We start from the raw sequence: 16,411 nt of genomic DNA, 5'->3' as shown, positions 1-16,411 counted from the left end.
CCGAGGATGCTGGGACACTGTTTGTAAACACTCAAACCACGTGCACGCAACCACATGGAGAGTCATCGTCCTGACCTAAACCTACCCACTTGGTAAGCCGGGGTTTCGCTGCAATGGAGCCAAATCCTTTCCCAACGCAATGTGACTTACAGTAGCTCACGCCAGGACACTGGAACACAAACTTGGACTGCTGATGCGTTATTGGAAAGGAGATCAGGCAGAAGAGTTGCTTAAACTTTAGTCACTGAAATGTGAGTTTAAGGACAGGGTAGCTCATGTAGAGTAAAGAATCCAGAAGATGTTCTTTACACAGCTGCAAAAATTCAACTTAAACCTGGAAACTTCCCCTCCCTTGTGCATACATGTGGTAAAACCAATATTCATATGCTGGGAAAACATGTGGAATATATTTCAGATTAGAGGTAACGCTGTAGGAACATGTGAAGATTATTTTATGTTGTCTAAATTGCATCATAGTATTTAATCATAATGCGGATGGTACTGCCCTGTACCTGGGGAAGACACTTCTAAGGGGTATTTGGTTATTGAGCTATTCCTGGTTATCTTAGCTATCTAAAAACTCACCTGCTCACCTCTTTGAAACTGTCTGTTGTGGTTTAACAAAACTTTGTACTTGATTAAAATGCTGAATTATCCTTTCTTGCTGAACTTGAGCATAGAACAAGCCTATTTCTTTCCACACTGCAAGAGAAATGCCTCCTGTATTTTTTTATTTTTGTTTTCGTAAGAGGAAAAACACACACACGAGGAATTAGGTCAAATACTGCAAGCCTTTATTTATCTGTAAGAATAATCCTTCTGGGATTTCTTGCCATATGTATACTACAAGGCAACAGCACTCCAACTTGGAATCCCCACCTCCACAGGAAACTTCACTTTTTAAAGACAGCCTTAATTTTGTTCAGGTTACTAAGATGATTCAGCATTCTAGAAGGTGTTTTACAGACATGAACAAGCTTGCTTGAAAAGACAGAAATCTAAATCTTTATGACTTTTATTTGTTAAAGTGTTTTTCAAAGCAACTGTCTCTTAAGTGATCTCAGATTTAAAATTCTTTACTGTAGAAAACTCTTTCTGATTCACCTATAAGTTAGGACATTTTTCTTTTCTTCATTTCAAGAACGGTGTGAGATATGTAGGTAAAATTAGTTAGCTGTTCTTTCTATTTCTCAGACCTTGTTTTTCTCTACCTTCTTCCTCCCTGCTACATAATGCAAGGCACATTCCCAGTATTTTATTCCAAACAACCTTTTTGGGTCAGTCATCAGATGTCCTTGGGATTAGTCCAGCTGATGCTGGAGGGTCAGAATTTTATCCCTTAACCTCAACCATCTCTGCATCCATCCACTGAGCAGTTCCTTGGCAAAATGAGTGATTCTCCACATATATATATACACACACACATATATATTTTGTTTTTTAAGCAAACTTATCTACCCTAAGGTAAAGCAGAAGTGATTTCTTTTCAATGGGTGACTGCAAGGGTGATTACTCATAGTACTTTCCATTTGTAAGGTTTTATTATCTAGGATTATTGGGACGAGGTATGCAAATTGAACATGTAAGCATTGATGATAAAGTAACAACCGGAACTATGGCAACTTGTTAGTCATTACTTGTTCAGTGTTCAAAAGCATATTTCTGCTGCAGAAATATCACTAAATGAGTAAGATGGTACTCACAGCCTTATGAAGTAAGGGATGGGAATAATGCTGCAAGTGTGATTGATTCATACAATTCTCTTTTTGGCTTTCAGCCATGATGCAGTCATATGCTTTATCTCTGTTCTGACTACAGCTTTTTTTTTTTTTTTTTTAATAGTGAATCATAGTACATCCCACTCCATTTCAGAACCAGCACATTGCCTTTCAAAATGATGTCACAACACTTAATGCTGCTGGCTGACTGCCTTAACAGCAATCAGAGAGCTGGACTAAATAAATACTCTATATTATTTGCCAAAATAATTTGTGGTTGTGTTCTCCAGCACAGTTTCCAAGATAACCACTGACTCTGCTTGAAACTTGGCAACTTTGTTCTACCACTTCCAAGCTCCAGTTGTGAAGCTGGTTTACAGATGCTGCTACCATGCCTAGAGCTACTGTGCAGCAGCCCAGTGAGAGAGGTAGAGGGGTCACTCGCTGTGACAAGCCAAATTTGACAGCTCGTCTGGAATTCCACCTTGACAAATTGTGAGCTTTTTAAAAAGACCTTACTTGGCTTCTGTAGAAACATGAAATAGATCTTCCTCTTGGAAGAAAAGGGAATAAAGGTTTTGAAGTCACTGCTTAGGCACACTCTGATAAAAACACTACTGTCCATGCAAGTAACTTAGGAGTGAAGCACTCCCTGTAAACCTTACCAGGGTCAGTAACATTAATCTAGCCTCACCTTCATGTTTTTTTTGCAGCAGATTTCTTCCAAAATATGATGAGGTTTTTTCCCCCCCTTTTCTTTAGGGCTATCTGGCTGTTGTTAATATTTAAAATAACACTGTGGAAGACACAGGCCAGCAGCATCTGAAGTGCTTGGGCAAGAAAGAACAGTCCCATCCAACTTTGGCAGCTGTCCATTCCAGCAGTAACTACAGGTTCTCCCGATCCTGTGTGCAAAAGCCAAAACATTTACAACCTCGTCTTTCTGCTTCCCAGTGCACCACTGGGACCAACAAGAGACCTTGGAAATCTGTCCATCATAACTCAATAACTCCACAGCAAGCACACGTTTCTTGTTCTTTAAACAACGCTGACATGTCAAAGTCTAAGACCATGTGCACTGTATCAAAACAATACCAGTTTTCCTGGCTAAAAGCCACCACAGTGAATCACCACAATGCCAAAGTTCTCATTAAAAACCTCACTACCAACAGCGATAATTTGGTAGATTCAGGTGCCTCAGTGTCTCCTGTTCAACCTTGTCTTCTTTTGAAGATTTGTTCAAAATGGGCAATACAAAACCACATTCTGATGTCCCCTGGATGCATTCACAAAGGGTTTTTTATGTCACTTCCCAAAATGTAACAACTCTTTCCACTGATAGATGACTTTTGAGTTCTTCATCTCACGTTAACAGCAGTTTAGTCCCACCACCAAAACACTGTTGTTTTCCACATCTTTGCCTTCCCCTTTTCCCCTCCTCCCCTCACCCTGGCTTCTAGATTTAAATGTTTTCTGACTTTATTGGCAGGGTTCGTACTAAGTTTTCCATGAGTGAGACAAAATACTGCCCGGCAGAGGTTTTTTTTTTCATTGGTTCCAAATGGTGGTTTTCTGAGGGATAAAATCCAAGATGGGTACATTATTTCAGAGCGTTAACAGCAGCCGTCAGATTCCCCTATAAATCGAGTTTAGACATGACTATTGACCATTTACATCTCCCTGCTCAGTATCTTCGGCAACCACGTCCTGTTTTGCACTTCACAACCTCCAAAGTGCCATAGTGGAATACACATGCAGATACACAAGTGAATGTGCGACTGCACTCACCCCCTGCTGCAGTAAGTCAACCTGCCATTAACACGCGAATAGAACGGCCTCATTAGCCGACAAACAACACCCACTGACCTGCTTTCACTAGGGACAGTGTTATCCCCTCATCTCTGAAACTCTAAAACTTCACATTGAAAGGAAGAAGAAGAAAAGAAAATGATGCTGAACGTATATTCAGAGCTGCCGATCATTGCTCAAAGCTTGCACATTCGCATGCCGCTCATCATGGAAAGCAAATCTTGTGATGCGATCTTTGGCTGCAGCGTTTCGATGAAAGTACGCTAGACCACATCACTTTTCCCTTCACCTCACTCCGAAAAGGAAAATTACTTAGCAGAAAAGAGGCTGCTGAATTTCCAGCACTCAGACAGCGAGCCGAAAAGCCCCCTTTTAACTCTGGGTACGAGAAGGAGTGCTGGTGTCTACGGGGGTGATTTAACGCCGATAAACGCCGCGGAGCGAGCGAGCGCGCACTGCCGCGCGTCCGACTCAGGCGTGGTGAGGTTGTTGCTCTTGTCTGTCATCTGGCGGGGAACGAGCCTGACCTCGCCGAAAGCGTTATTTTAGGGGAACACGCTCGGGAAAGTGAATCTCCTTTTCATCCCGGGGCCACATTGTGCCCCGACGGCGGGGTTTAGCAACGCGGGCAAAACACGCGTGTGGATCACCGCACGGAAAAAGGGAGGCCTCGCTCAGAGCCCCCGCCTCGCCCGCACGCACATCTCCCTCCCGAGCCCCCCGGCACTGCGGTCCGCTCGCCACCCCCTCGCCCTCCCCATGCCCCACAAGCCCCCCGCCTCTCTCCCCTCTCCCCGGGCTGCGCCCGCCTTTGTGTCCGCCCGGGGCCGGGGAGCGGCACAAAGCCGGGGCGCCTCCGGCCGCCGTCCCCCGGCCGCAGACAAAGGCGCGGGGAGGGGCGGCGAGGCGAAGCCCGGGTCCGGCCCCGTGGGGAGGGGGCGCCGGCGCCCCCGCCGCCCCTGTCAATCAGCCATGTTGGGGGACCCACGGCGGCGCCCCCTCCTCGCCGACCCCCGGCGGCGCGGCGCGGCGCTGCCCCGCGACACCTCCCGGCGGTGCCGGGCGGAGAAGGCGGCCGGCGCGGGGATCCCGCTCTGACCTCTGCCGCGTCCCTCAGCCTCGCCGACATCCAGCACGCACAGCCCGGGCGCCGCGCTCCCCGCTCCTACAGCGCCGCCATCTTGCTTCCTTCTGCTCCTTGGCGAGCGCGGCCGGGCCCCCGCATCAATATGCGCGCGGCGCCCTGACGTCGGCGCCCGCCCCGCGCACCGCCCCGCGCGCGCGGCGCGGCTCCCCCCGGCCCCCCCACCCCCGCCCCCCTCAGCGCGCGGCGCGGGGGCGCCCCCAGCACCGTCACCGGCGCCGTCCCGGTCCCGACCGCGCGGGGCTTTTTTTCCCGGCCGCTGACGCTCTTTCGGCCTTTTGGGGATTCCCACCCCCGCCCTCTTGCCTGCCCCCCCTCCCCCCGACTTTTCTGCTGTCGCCGGTGGGTTCGCGGGACACGGCGGGGCGGAGGGTACCGCCCTCCAGCGCCAGCCCCCGCCACCCCCCCTGGGACACCCCCGTCCCGCATCCCTCCCGTCCCCGGGGGCCGGCGGCGCTTTCCCACGGCCCCGGGAGCCCGTCTGCTGTGCCCGGGCTGCTCTCCCGGGGCTGTGGCGGGAGGCTTGGGGGTGCAGCTTGGTAGCGCTCGGTGGTCGGCTGACAGCGTAAATGAAAAGCCAAGAAAGAGAAGTGTGGGGGGGAAAAAAAATCGACAAAATCTCCGCAGGCTTCCCCAAAATGAAGCCCTGTGCCAGCAGACAGCGGGCCGCCAGCGGGGATTGCTGAGCGCGGCGTGAGCCGGACACTCATTCCCGGGAGCGCCCGCAGCCCGCGGCTCGGTGCGTGACGAGCGGGGCCAGCGGCACCGTTCCCAAACTCGCGGCTCGTGGCTTGCCGCCGGCGAAACGGTGTCGTGCCCGCGACAGCTGGAGCCGCAGAAGGAGGTCTGGCTGCCGTCGCCAGCCCCGCAGCCCCAGGAGCGGTGGGTGATGCCCCCGAGGCTGCCAGCCCCCGCTGGCGGGGGACAGGTCCCCGCTCACCGCCCCTCCGTGCGCCGCTCACCGCCTTTCACCGGCGGAGCTGGAGCCCTTTCGGCTGGGCAGCTGGTGGGAGCAGCAGTAAAAGCATGCAAAATCGCCTCTCCGGGAACCGGCGCTGGGCTTTCACACAGGCGAAACACCGCCCGGAGTCCCGAGCGACGGACAGACCCCGGGGACTCCCCTCCAGCGGGTCCCTCTACTTCCCGCTGAGCCGAGCTGAGCAGCCTCCAGGCTGCTTTCCTCCGGCCTGTCCCGGGACGAGCCCGGGAGGATTTTAGGAGAGCTTTAGCTTTCCGGCCAGACCCCCTCTCCCTCTCCGGTGTCTCCTTCACCCCAGGGGGTGCCAGGAGAAGGTTTACAAGCGCTGCGTTCATCGGTGCTGCCCAAGAAATGCTCAATCTCCATCTGTCCCCTGCCTGTCACAGGCAGGCTGGTGAAAAAGGGCTTCAGCAAGAAGACAAATCATGTGCATTTGATGCAGATCAGGGTGATTTCTAGGAAGTTCAGGTCATCACTGAGTAATTTGTTTTTCATATCACAGGTTGCTATCTGAGTTTTGGTTTTACTTTAATTTCTGTGAAACATTTCAGAAGTACACTAGAGATAAACGTTTTCCTTTACAACTTGCTAAAATAGCTCTGTGATGGTGGCAGAATGTCACTTCTGTACCTTTTTGAGGCGGCTCATTCTTCCCAGCCCTTGGAAAGGTGCTGGGCTGGCTAGCCTATCCTGTAAGAAAACACATGGGGCTTCTGACAAAGACCTTTGTGTTTACTTCTGCAGAGCTGACTTCAGCAGCATTTCGTGGAGCCTAAATCTATGCAAATAGACTCAGGTCTCTCTCTTCTTGGAAAAGTAAATAATGCAAAAAATGGTCAAGGTCTGCCTCATTTTTGCCCCTTTTTTGTGCTTTCACAGCACTTGCTTGATTTCCAGCAGGCTTTAATCAGTATTTAAAACTTCTTTAAGTTTGCCTGTTTTATTAAAGTCTGGGGCTGCTTTATCCCCTGGTGTGGCACATCGAGCTGACATGACAAGGAAAGAACTTGCTCAGTCTCTCACTGGGTTCAAAGTGCTGTGTCTTCTCTTATGGCACTGCAGACAGCTCCATCCTCTGCACCGTCTCGTTCTGCCCAACCAGGGCTCAGCGTTGGCAGGGTTTGGCAGGGCCTGCCTCTCTCTCTCTGCTTTTCTCCAGCAATTTGCATTGCTCTGGGTGAGGTGACCCTCCTTTGCATGGCTCAGATTCCTCCCATGCCCGTGAGCCCTTTGTGGCTGGAAAAGGCAGGTGGCTGGCTTTGACAGGACGCTGCTGCATCGGAGCAAAGACCTATCTTCTCTTTGCATGAGCAAGCAACTGCAAACCTGGGTAACAGACGGGATGGGTAAAGTGGAAAAAAAAAAAAAAAAAAAAGAGAACTCCAACAATCACCGAACCCAAAAGCCACAAGCAGGACTTTGAAACTGAGCTGGGATTCTTTTGTTTTCTGACTGTGCTCCTGTGCTGGAGATATAAGACCACTCATGCATGTGTTACCTGCATATATGAATGTGAGAAACACGTGCATTTTTTAAATGCTTCCTGACATAGGTGTGGTTCCCTTCCCTATTCTTTGCTCTCTCTCACTTTCTCTCTCTTTAAACTTTACTGCCCTAATGACAGCATGTTGTAATTACCAGGCTCAATAAACTCAGGGCAGTCCTGCTGAACCAGCAGTACTATCTTGCCTCCCGGAGCACAAGGCACATTTACTGGAGCCTCCCCTGCACCACCAGCTTGTGGTCAGCTATCTCGATTTACAAACCTCCTAAGTGACCCGGTGCCATCCTGTTAACATCTTGACAAACCAGGAGCTTTTGGCTTCCAAGACAATGGCTTTCCGTTGGGCATACCCCTGTCAAGTGTAGCATGCTCTATAATGTGTGTTACTTGGTATCTGTTAGCAGCCTGATGGGTGGGACATGAACATAAATTCTCCCTGGGAGTAGTTCTGTTTGCTTCAATGTATTTATTGAATGAGATATTTTGACGCATTTTGCTTTGCTGTATCTATCAAACTGGGAGAAGTGACATAAAACCCCCCCCCACTTTTTTCACCCTTAAAGAGTTGGGGGCAAAAAGTTGTTTACCTCTCAAATATGCTGTTCCCTGACTTCAGCTGTATGCATTCCTCAAAGCAAGTATATTCTGTAAGAAACATATATGCAGCTTCTTTGGAAATGTGCTAAAACACACTTCACTCAATGTTCTGGAGCTTTTTCTAAAGCTATCCCAGCAACACCATTTTTCATGGGCAAAACATCAGGTAAAAAGCATCCTACAATTAGAGCATTTATGTGTACAGTGTGTAATTGCACACAATTAATCCAGCGTTTTCAAAGAGCGTGGACCCTGCCCCCTCTGCTAGAGGAAAGCTCGCTCACTGTGAAGGATGTCAGGGTGGCCAGATTGCAGCCAGATTCCTCCTAAAGCTGCAGAGAGCAAACCTGACTGACTTACTGAAGGAATGTAATGTACTTGGCCTCCTCAAAGCCCCAAATGAAACATCCAGAGAGATGTACAGTGCAGATAATATTTCATCCTGTACCCCATGTTGCAGAATAGGTGGATTTGTATTAGCTACCCACTTCACATAGGTTGCAGGGACAAATTGAACTCTGATTTTGAATTTCTCTGCAATAACCAGTTCAGAGCCATAATTCAATTGTTTCTATTGAGACTTCAACTTTTCATGTTGTTTTTATCCATATTGTCTTGCCCCCATAATAAAGTGTGAACAGCTATGTGAGGAGAGAGGGAAGAAATTTGTTAGATACCCCATTTCACCTTCTTGTGCAAACCTCTGGAGCCCATAGGACTGTCTGCTGCAATGTGATGAGCCTGCAGAAAATCCCTCATGTCCTTTCTCTAACCAGAAGACATTTGTCTCTGTCACAAGGGGCCCTGACTTCTCATGGGCCCATGTCTGGATCACAGCAGCATCCACCAGAAGCCCTAGAGGGACAAGGTGAGAGAAAGGGAACAGGACCAGTTCAGTGAACTGTTGTTTTGCTTTGCTTTATACTTTCAGCAGGGCTTTTTCAGGTCCTGAGACATCTGCTCATCCATGAGCTTGAGAGTCCAACCTCAGAGCTGAGGGATCACACTGATTCTGGGGCAAGCAGCAGGAGGCGGCCCTGTCAGACTCGTGTTGATGACAGGATGCCACCTCACTTTTTACCCCCTGAATTCATCAAAGATCACTATTTGTCATGTCTTTGCATTCCTACCCTGGACAGGAAGGGGCTTTTCCAGGACTGCACAAATGAGTTGTTGCAGAGTAAACACATAGGAGTTTTGTTTGTCTGTTTGGGAGCGAGGTGCCCAGTGGCTGAGGATGCCTGCAGGAATGCTGTGATGTGTTGTCTGCCCAGTGCTGTCAGTCTGGGAGATGTGTATTTCCTAAGAGCTGTAGATGGCTCAACTTTTAAGCCCTTGGCTTTTCCTAGTGGCTGTGGATATCTTTGTGCTGCTCTTTAGTGTTTATGGCTCTAAGGTGACTGTAGCCTCGTGATTGCTCAGGCATTTATGGCTGGAAAACCTGAATTTTGGCACCCTGCTAGGCAATTCTTGCCCCCAGGATCATGGTTGGGATGAATGCCCTGGAGCAAGGAAGCCCCTGGCAGAGGAGAAGGGGTGAGGGAGGCTTAAGCAAAGGTGAAGCAGGAGGACCTTTTCTGAAGGTACAGATCGTCTCTTTGGGATCCCAAGCTTGCTTTTTCTTGGTTGTAAAGGTAAAATCTTGAATCCTCCATGCAAGAGTAGCAGAAGCTCTACTCATGGGATGTAGGGGAAGATCTGGGATGAGGGATAGACACCCGATCTGTGGTGACTCCTGAGGAGTGGCACTTTGTTGACTTCTGGTAATAACCTTCCAAGGAAGGGCCAGAAGCTGACCTGCAAAGGCAGAGCACTCAGCAGTGTGTATAGATCCTAGATGAAACTGAGTTGGTGACATTTGGGATCAAAATCAATTCTTCCTGCTCTGTTCATCCTACTCCCCATCCTGACAGCATTGCTCATTTGTGTTCATTCCTGGACTGCAGCACCTTTGGGAAAGGCAGCAAAGCTGGGAAAACAAGTGCATCAACCCAGTACCACAGACCAACATTCACAGGGGGACAGGAGCAGCATGGTTGCCCTTCCCCAAAACACCTCCCTGTGAGCAGAGAGGGAAACCAGTCTCACTCCATCAGTCAGGCTTGCTGTGGCTGAATGTTCTCCCACAGGCAAATGCCTGTCACAGCAGTGTGGTGAGCTGTGCTGTGTTTCTGTCGAGTGCATTATGCAGCCATCAGGTGGCTCGAAGCTGCACCATCAGTGAGTCCAGCTCTGGGGAGGAAGACTGCTTTTAACTCTCCTCAGAATCACTGAGCAATGAGGTGCCACCAGGACTGCCGCACTAGTGTCAGGTTCTGTATGTGACAGTGTGCGTCTCTCACTGAATTTCTGGGCTAGAGCAACATTTGGTAGTTGTATCCATCTATTCTCTGATTGTTGGAGTAATTAAAATCCTTTGATAACCCTGCAGCTGCATGAATAGCTTAGGGCTCGGGTGGACTGGGCAGTGGAAAGGCAGGCTACAGCTGCCAAATCCTTTATTGATTTTTTTTTTCCCCTCTGCCTTCTCAACTGATGTTTGGTTTTCTCTTTATCTTCAATGCCTTCCACAGCCTTGTGGGTGGCATCCTGGCATGGATCCTTGAGTGCAGCCCATGGGGTCTGCTGCACTGCTCGGCATCACCTCATTTGCTGGCAGCTCTTCCCCTGCAGCTCCGCAGCAGCGCTAAGGGAGCAGGCAGGTGGCTGAGGCTGTGGAGTCTCCTGTGTGCTCCTCCTGGTCTCTGCTGGTGACAGGGATGGATCCCTTGCATATGATGAGCCCTCCGTAGCAGTGTGGGCAGAACCTGTGTGAAGCAGGGATGGGAGTGGGAGGCTTTTGTAGTAGTTTGGTGCTTCTGTTGCTGGAAGTGAGTAGTGTTCACTCTGCCTTCTCACCTTTACCCAAAAGTGTCCCAGTTTGAACAGTGACTTGTTTTCAAGGGCCTCTCTCTCCTCTGTCCCTGAACATGACTTTTACTCAACTACAAATTGAACAGGATGGATGGAAGGCTAAATTCCTACAGCTGCTGGGCCCTGAGAGGGGCTCAGTGTCTTTTTTCCCTGGAAACCAACTTCACATTCCTCAGAACACCATGATAGAAGATGAAGGAGTCACTGAGCACTGATCTCCTGAAACCACATCTTCAAATTAGGTATCTGAAAACAGGTTCCTCATGTCTGTAGCACTGAGGAAAGGTGTCTCTGTTCCAGGTGAGCTTGATGTCTGCTGGTGACACTAGTGACAGTCTCAGTAATCAGTACTGATCCCTTTCAGTTAGATATTTTCCAATGTATATATTTAAACATGCAGCTTTAGGTATCAGGAATTTGGTCATTTTCTACAGTTCATCACTCAATTAGGAAGGAAGAGGTTTTGCTGTTAACTGAGAGAAGCCAAGGATATGTGCCACTTTTTGCAGTGCAGCCTGTGATTTCCTGGCGTATAATGAAAGCTAGCTCCTAAGAAAGTCTTGCAAAGGGAAAAGTGCCAAGGGAAAACTAGAAGAGACTGATGAAACAGTTAAACAGGCTGATATAGACACCTGGGATGTGATTCAGCAAATGCCAGTCTTTGGAAGGAGCCGTAGCTGTGTGCCTGGGCAGGAGCTGGGAAAGGCAGGGAATGCAAGGTTGTGTGACTCAAAGAGCTTTACTTTTTTGTTTTTAATCATTAATCTTTTTTAACAAGCTCAGGAGGACTTGTTGGTTGCCTTTCTCCCAATGCATCCAGATGAGAAACCCAAACCTTACAACAGGGTTGCCATTGCCCTGTGACTCAGAAATTCTCAGCCCTTGAGCAGAAGCGTCACGTTTATTCATACCCTTAGTGCAGGCACAATTATATTGAGTTAAATTCTGCTTAAATCAATTTTACCCTGTAAATTAAAGCTATATTCAAAGATAACTGCTTTTCAGTATGCATTTAAGCCGCTAAATAGTGTTCAAAAGCAATGTAAATGCATGTATGCCGGTGATCTCTTTAGTGTGGATTTTCTAATCTAGAAGCAATGTATAAAGAAGATAAATGTTGTAGCTGTCTTTGTCTCTTTTGATTTCCTTCTCTGGCAGAGCAGTTTGTCTGTGGTCCTAGCTGAGTTGTCAGTTTGCTTTGATTTTTTTCTTACACGTCTGCTGCTGATTTAGGCAGGGAGTCAGCACATATCTCCTCAGGGGCAAGACACCTGAAGAATCTCCCATTTGGACATGAACTGGCAGTAGCCTGGGGTTTTGCAGCTCAAGGAAGGAGCTTTACATTCAGCCATTTTTCTTTGGGTGAATGTGGGGATGTTATACACAATTAACCTTCTGCCCTTCTTCAAAAAGCTGTTGAGAAGCTCTGCTGAAAGATGCAAACATACATCAGAGTCACTGTCACTGCATTATATTAAAAGGTGCATTTTTATCTCAGTATTTGAAGAGCGAGAAGAGGCTCAGGGCTCAGCAGCTATGAGGCACCAGCAGAAGCTCTTGCCACCCAGAGCAGCTTAAAAACTCTTCAAATTCTCTCTTCTTTCAGGAAAAGGCAGCTGCCTTCCTGGCTTATTGGGGCAGCTTTCACTATCACAAGGTTTCTTCTGTCATCAAAGTGTGCCAAAGTGTGCCCCTTTCTGGATGGCAGCGAGGTGATGCAGGTGGAATTTGCTTTTGGTCACTAGTATCAGCAGGTACTTTGGGCAGGACTGAGGGCTGGATATTCATGTTCAGTGGTCAGCCTTAAACTGGCAACATGCACCTTTGCATGCAGCCACTGCCTCCAGTGTAGTATGCCACTGTCAAAATGAAGAACAGCTGTAGTGCTCCTTATTGGTGACAACCTGCCCTGTCTTCTGCTTCCCTTGATAAGGTGTTGAGAGACAAGAAAAAGAATGACTTTATGAAGTCGGTAAAAAGTTAAAAAAAAAATAAAATTATAGATGTTGGGATGATGTCTGCCTTGCTAATTCCATCTCTGAAAAATTAGGAGACACATTAAAAAGTAATTGCTCTGATAAAAGAAGGTTATCTGTGACCAAGGACTCTACCACATAGCCTGCAATGCACTTACCTTATTTCCTTCCACAAAAAAGCTGTGGATGAGCTCTCCACCTCTGTGGCAGGATCCTCAATTTTCTTCAGTACCGAGGGAGTGGAGATGCCACTGGTAGGAGGTCCCTAAACTGAAGCACCTTAAGAGGCATGAATTTTAGAGGATATTTATCTGGCATTTTCAGAAAATTAAACTGCTGAATGTTTTCAGGACATTTCAAATTAGGGACTCAATTTATGAGATTTTTACTTCCAGTCCTACTTTGTCTTGCTCTTCCATTTGTAAATAAAAACACTAATACCCTTATCAGCAGAGGGATTTAGCAAAGATAAACAGATTTGGTTTTAATTCCTTCAGAAATCATGCCAGAAGTACAGAAAATAAACAGGAAGTATTTGGATACTTAGCACAGAAGCAGAGCAGGATTTAACAGGCACCACAGAGACTCTGGGGGACAGATTACAGCTTGGAAAGACACATATGGAAGGGCACAGCTGATTTAGAAAAACTGAGCAGAGAAAATGGGGGTTAAATTTTGTGACAAATACAAGGAAAGGTTGTTCTTTGTCTGACATTCATGAGGAAGCAAGAGGAGGATTTTTTTACTTTGGAGACAGATAAAGAGGAAAGAGAGGAGGGTGTCAAGAGGAGGATTGTTACATCCCCCTTGGTGGGAAGGGAGATGTTTAGGAAGGTGCTGCACAAGCAGTTGCTGAGCAGTCACCCACTGGCAGTGAAGGGCACCTGCCCCCTGCCCGCAGGTCCGCAGGGGGGCACAGGCTCGGCATCAGCAGAACAGGCTGCTCTGGAGCCAGCAGCCCAATGGTGCTGTCCAAGGGCAAAGTGTGCTCCACAGGGAGGTATCCTCTGGTGTTCACAGCTTGGTGAAGCTTTGGATGGAGAAATGCAGCCAGCTGGAGATCTGTGCTTCCAGTAATAAATTAGATGAGGGAGTTCAGAGGTGGTCTGCAGGAATGACAGCTTATACAGCAAAGCTCTCCCCCGAGCAGAAAGGTTTGCTGAATTGGGATTTTGGCAGCTGTGAGGACAGGGTAAGTCATCTGCTCCATGTTAAATTCTGTTAAAATGCTGAGGATCAACTGCCCTTCACATCCTCTGGAAATAAAGCAAGAAAAACCTGGGCTAATTGGCAGCAATGCACATCTATTGCCAGGACAATAATTTCTGACTGTAAAGATTGTTCTGCACTTAAAGAAGTTGCCTGGAGAAGATATTATACCAGAGGCTCAGCAGGGTAAGGCCTGTCAGGAAATATCCACACAGGCCAAAGATGGACCAGAAACCACCTCCAGTCCTTTACACACACGTTTCTATCCTGCCAAGAAAACAACAGACTTTTTTTAAGAGTCTCAGGAAGAACAATAGTGTCTAGTTTGGAGACCATGCAGAAAATAAAATCTGTATGCTTGGAGTAAGATAAATAGTGGAGATGTGCCATTTGCTAGGCTGTCCACACTTAGGATGTGTATAAGAGACAGGAGTAAGATAAATAGTGGAGATGTGCCATTTGCTAGGCTGTCCACACTTAGGGAGTTACAGACCACATTGTAAGTGAAGGAGGGGGCACACCTTACATTGCTCTTTGCTAGGATGCCAGGGAGTGGACTGAACCTGGAATCAGGCAAAGACAAAACGAAACACAGTAGATGAAGGCTAAAGTAGATGAAGCCTGAAAGGTTCTCCTTTTTAAGAGCAAGTGACATTTTTTTCTTAAATTGTGGAATAATTTAGCAGGGGAAGTGCCAGAGCCTTTCCAAAAAGGGTTTGTCTAAAAGACACATCATAGTGCTTTAGCTGGTTGCCTAAAGGCTGTGCTGTGTGAGAAGGAAGAAAAGATGGTTGTGTGGTCCAATTTAGTCAGTGGATCACACTTTTAAGCCATTTGTGCTGTTACTGTGACTAAAGCATGACACAAACCTGAAGATGTCTGCCCTGTTGCTGGAGGTCTATGCAGAGAGCAGATGCCTGGCATCCCAAAGTGAACAGATAAAATCAAGATGTCCCATGCAAAAAGAATTATAATGGTGTTAATTTCACAGTCCTTCCAGGGCTTTTGAAGCCAGGGATTGACAGAGGAGTCAAGAGAGATGGCTGCTAGGCCACTAGGGAGCTCATGAAGCTCCCACATGAGTTCTGGTTTTCAAAGAAACTTAGTGGGCTATTTCTGTGGGGCTCCTGTGGCTTTGACTGTTTCAGCTGGCTGTCTTTCCCTGACAGAACTCTTCTTAATTTTTGAGCAAGAAAAAAATCTCCATCTGAGGGAGGTCAAGAGAGCAACAAGTTTATGAAAAGGGCAGGACTCAAATTAATAAATGTGGGTGGGATGGGGATGGTGAGGTGCAGTCATCTTTCACATCTAGTCACCCATGTTAATCTGTCCTAATTGCATTAGAGAGAACGAACAGGCAGCAGAGCTGATGTTTGCTGAGGCTGATGTTTGTAACAGCTCTGGACATCTGCTGGGGGATTTCACCAGGTCAGCTGTGCTGAGGGCAAAGACGCCAATCCCAAGCGAAGGCAGACACTGCCTGTACGTGTGTTCACGTGTCTGCACTAGACTAGTGACAGGGATGTAAACATATGTATGCATAAATGCTCTCAGGAAAGACAGCTTAAAAGTTTGATGAATATAATGCCCCTTCACTCCAAACCTAGGTGAGACCTACACTTTACATGTTGAAAAACAAGCTCTTAATTTTTCATTTGCTCCTCTTGCACTTTGAACATGATATTTTCCCAGCAGATAACATTTATTCTGTCCCCTACCATGCACTGTCTCATTCAGACTATTCTTCTCTGGTGAAGCTTTTGAACAATGAATTTTGTCATTGAGGCTTCAGTGCAGGCCAGAGTCTGAGTCTCACTAAGGACAAACTTTCCTCAGGCAAAGTGGGCAAGATCTGGTCTGGGAGCTGAATATCACCTAGAATTTATGTTTTTGGCATTTCAGTCCATTTAAACTTATAGATACATTTCTCCCAACTCCGTGGTTTTGCTATGTGCAGATCAGCAGCAATGGGGAGGTAAAAATCCTCATCTGAAGCCTCCTCATGGCATTGCTGTACCCGATGTGTGTCACCTGTGCATGGAGGTGACAATCTGTTTTAATGATGCCTTCAAGCCCTTTTGGCCCGCGCACACCTGCAGTGCTATCTGTGGGTGGGGAAGAGTGGAGAAGAGCAGCATGGGAGAGCAGAGACCTTGTGTGCATATTCTGTTGATCCAGCAGCTGCAGGGAGTTTGCATTTTTTAACAATGCCCTCATTACCTGCCCCCCCTCTTGCTTTCCTTGTTTGTTTTCTGTCTTTAGGTATGGTATGTGAAGGCAGGGAGCTGCCCTGCAGCAGAGCACTGAGCTGGGTGTGAAATGTGATGTGTAAGGAAACCTGGCAAGTAAAGGCCTTGTCCTGGGCTCATCTTCCTCTCATCCTTCCTCCTTCTCATCTCTTTTCCCAGTCACCTTTCCAGTCCACCCTGTGGTCCCACAGGAAAGCAACAGCCTTTCCTTTCTGCAGGGAACTGATTGGCATCCCTGTCACCACGGCTATAGCAGCATCCACAGGATGCAGCCATGGAGAGCTTCTTTTCAAGGTACATCCTCCCTCTCCAC

At 47.8% G+C, this 16,411-nt stretch overlaps 1 protein-coding gene across 2 annotated transcripts in view; it reads right to left on the bottom strand.

Annotated features, from left to right (window-relative positions):
- The window catches only part of TET2 (tet methylcytosine dioxygenase 2), a 71,648-nt gene extending 66,901 nt beyond the window's left edge, over positions 1-4,747 (bottom strand). For both annotated transcript variants that reach the window (XM_015624131.2, XM_015624132.2), the window contains exon 1: positions 4,627-4,747. In XM_015624131.2, coding sequence (XP_015479617.1) covers positions 4,627-4,656 — 30 coding nt within the window. In that variant the 5' untranslated portion in view covers positions 4,657-4,747. The remainder of the gene's footprint in view (positions 1-4,626) is intronic.
- Between the last annotated feature and the right edge of the window lie 11,664 nt (positions 4,748-16,411).

Source organism: Parus major, chromosome 4 (assembly GCF_001522545.3).
Source record: "Parus major isolate Abel chromosome 4, Parus_major1.1, whole genome shotgun sequence".
NCBI lineage: Eukaryota > Metazoa > Chordata > Aves > Passeriformes > Paridae > Parus > Parus major.
Note: the sequence above shows the minus strand (reverse complement) of the source record. Positions and strands in the feature narration are given on the sequence as shown.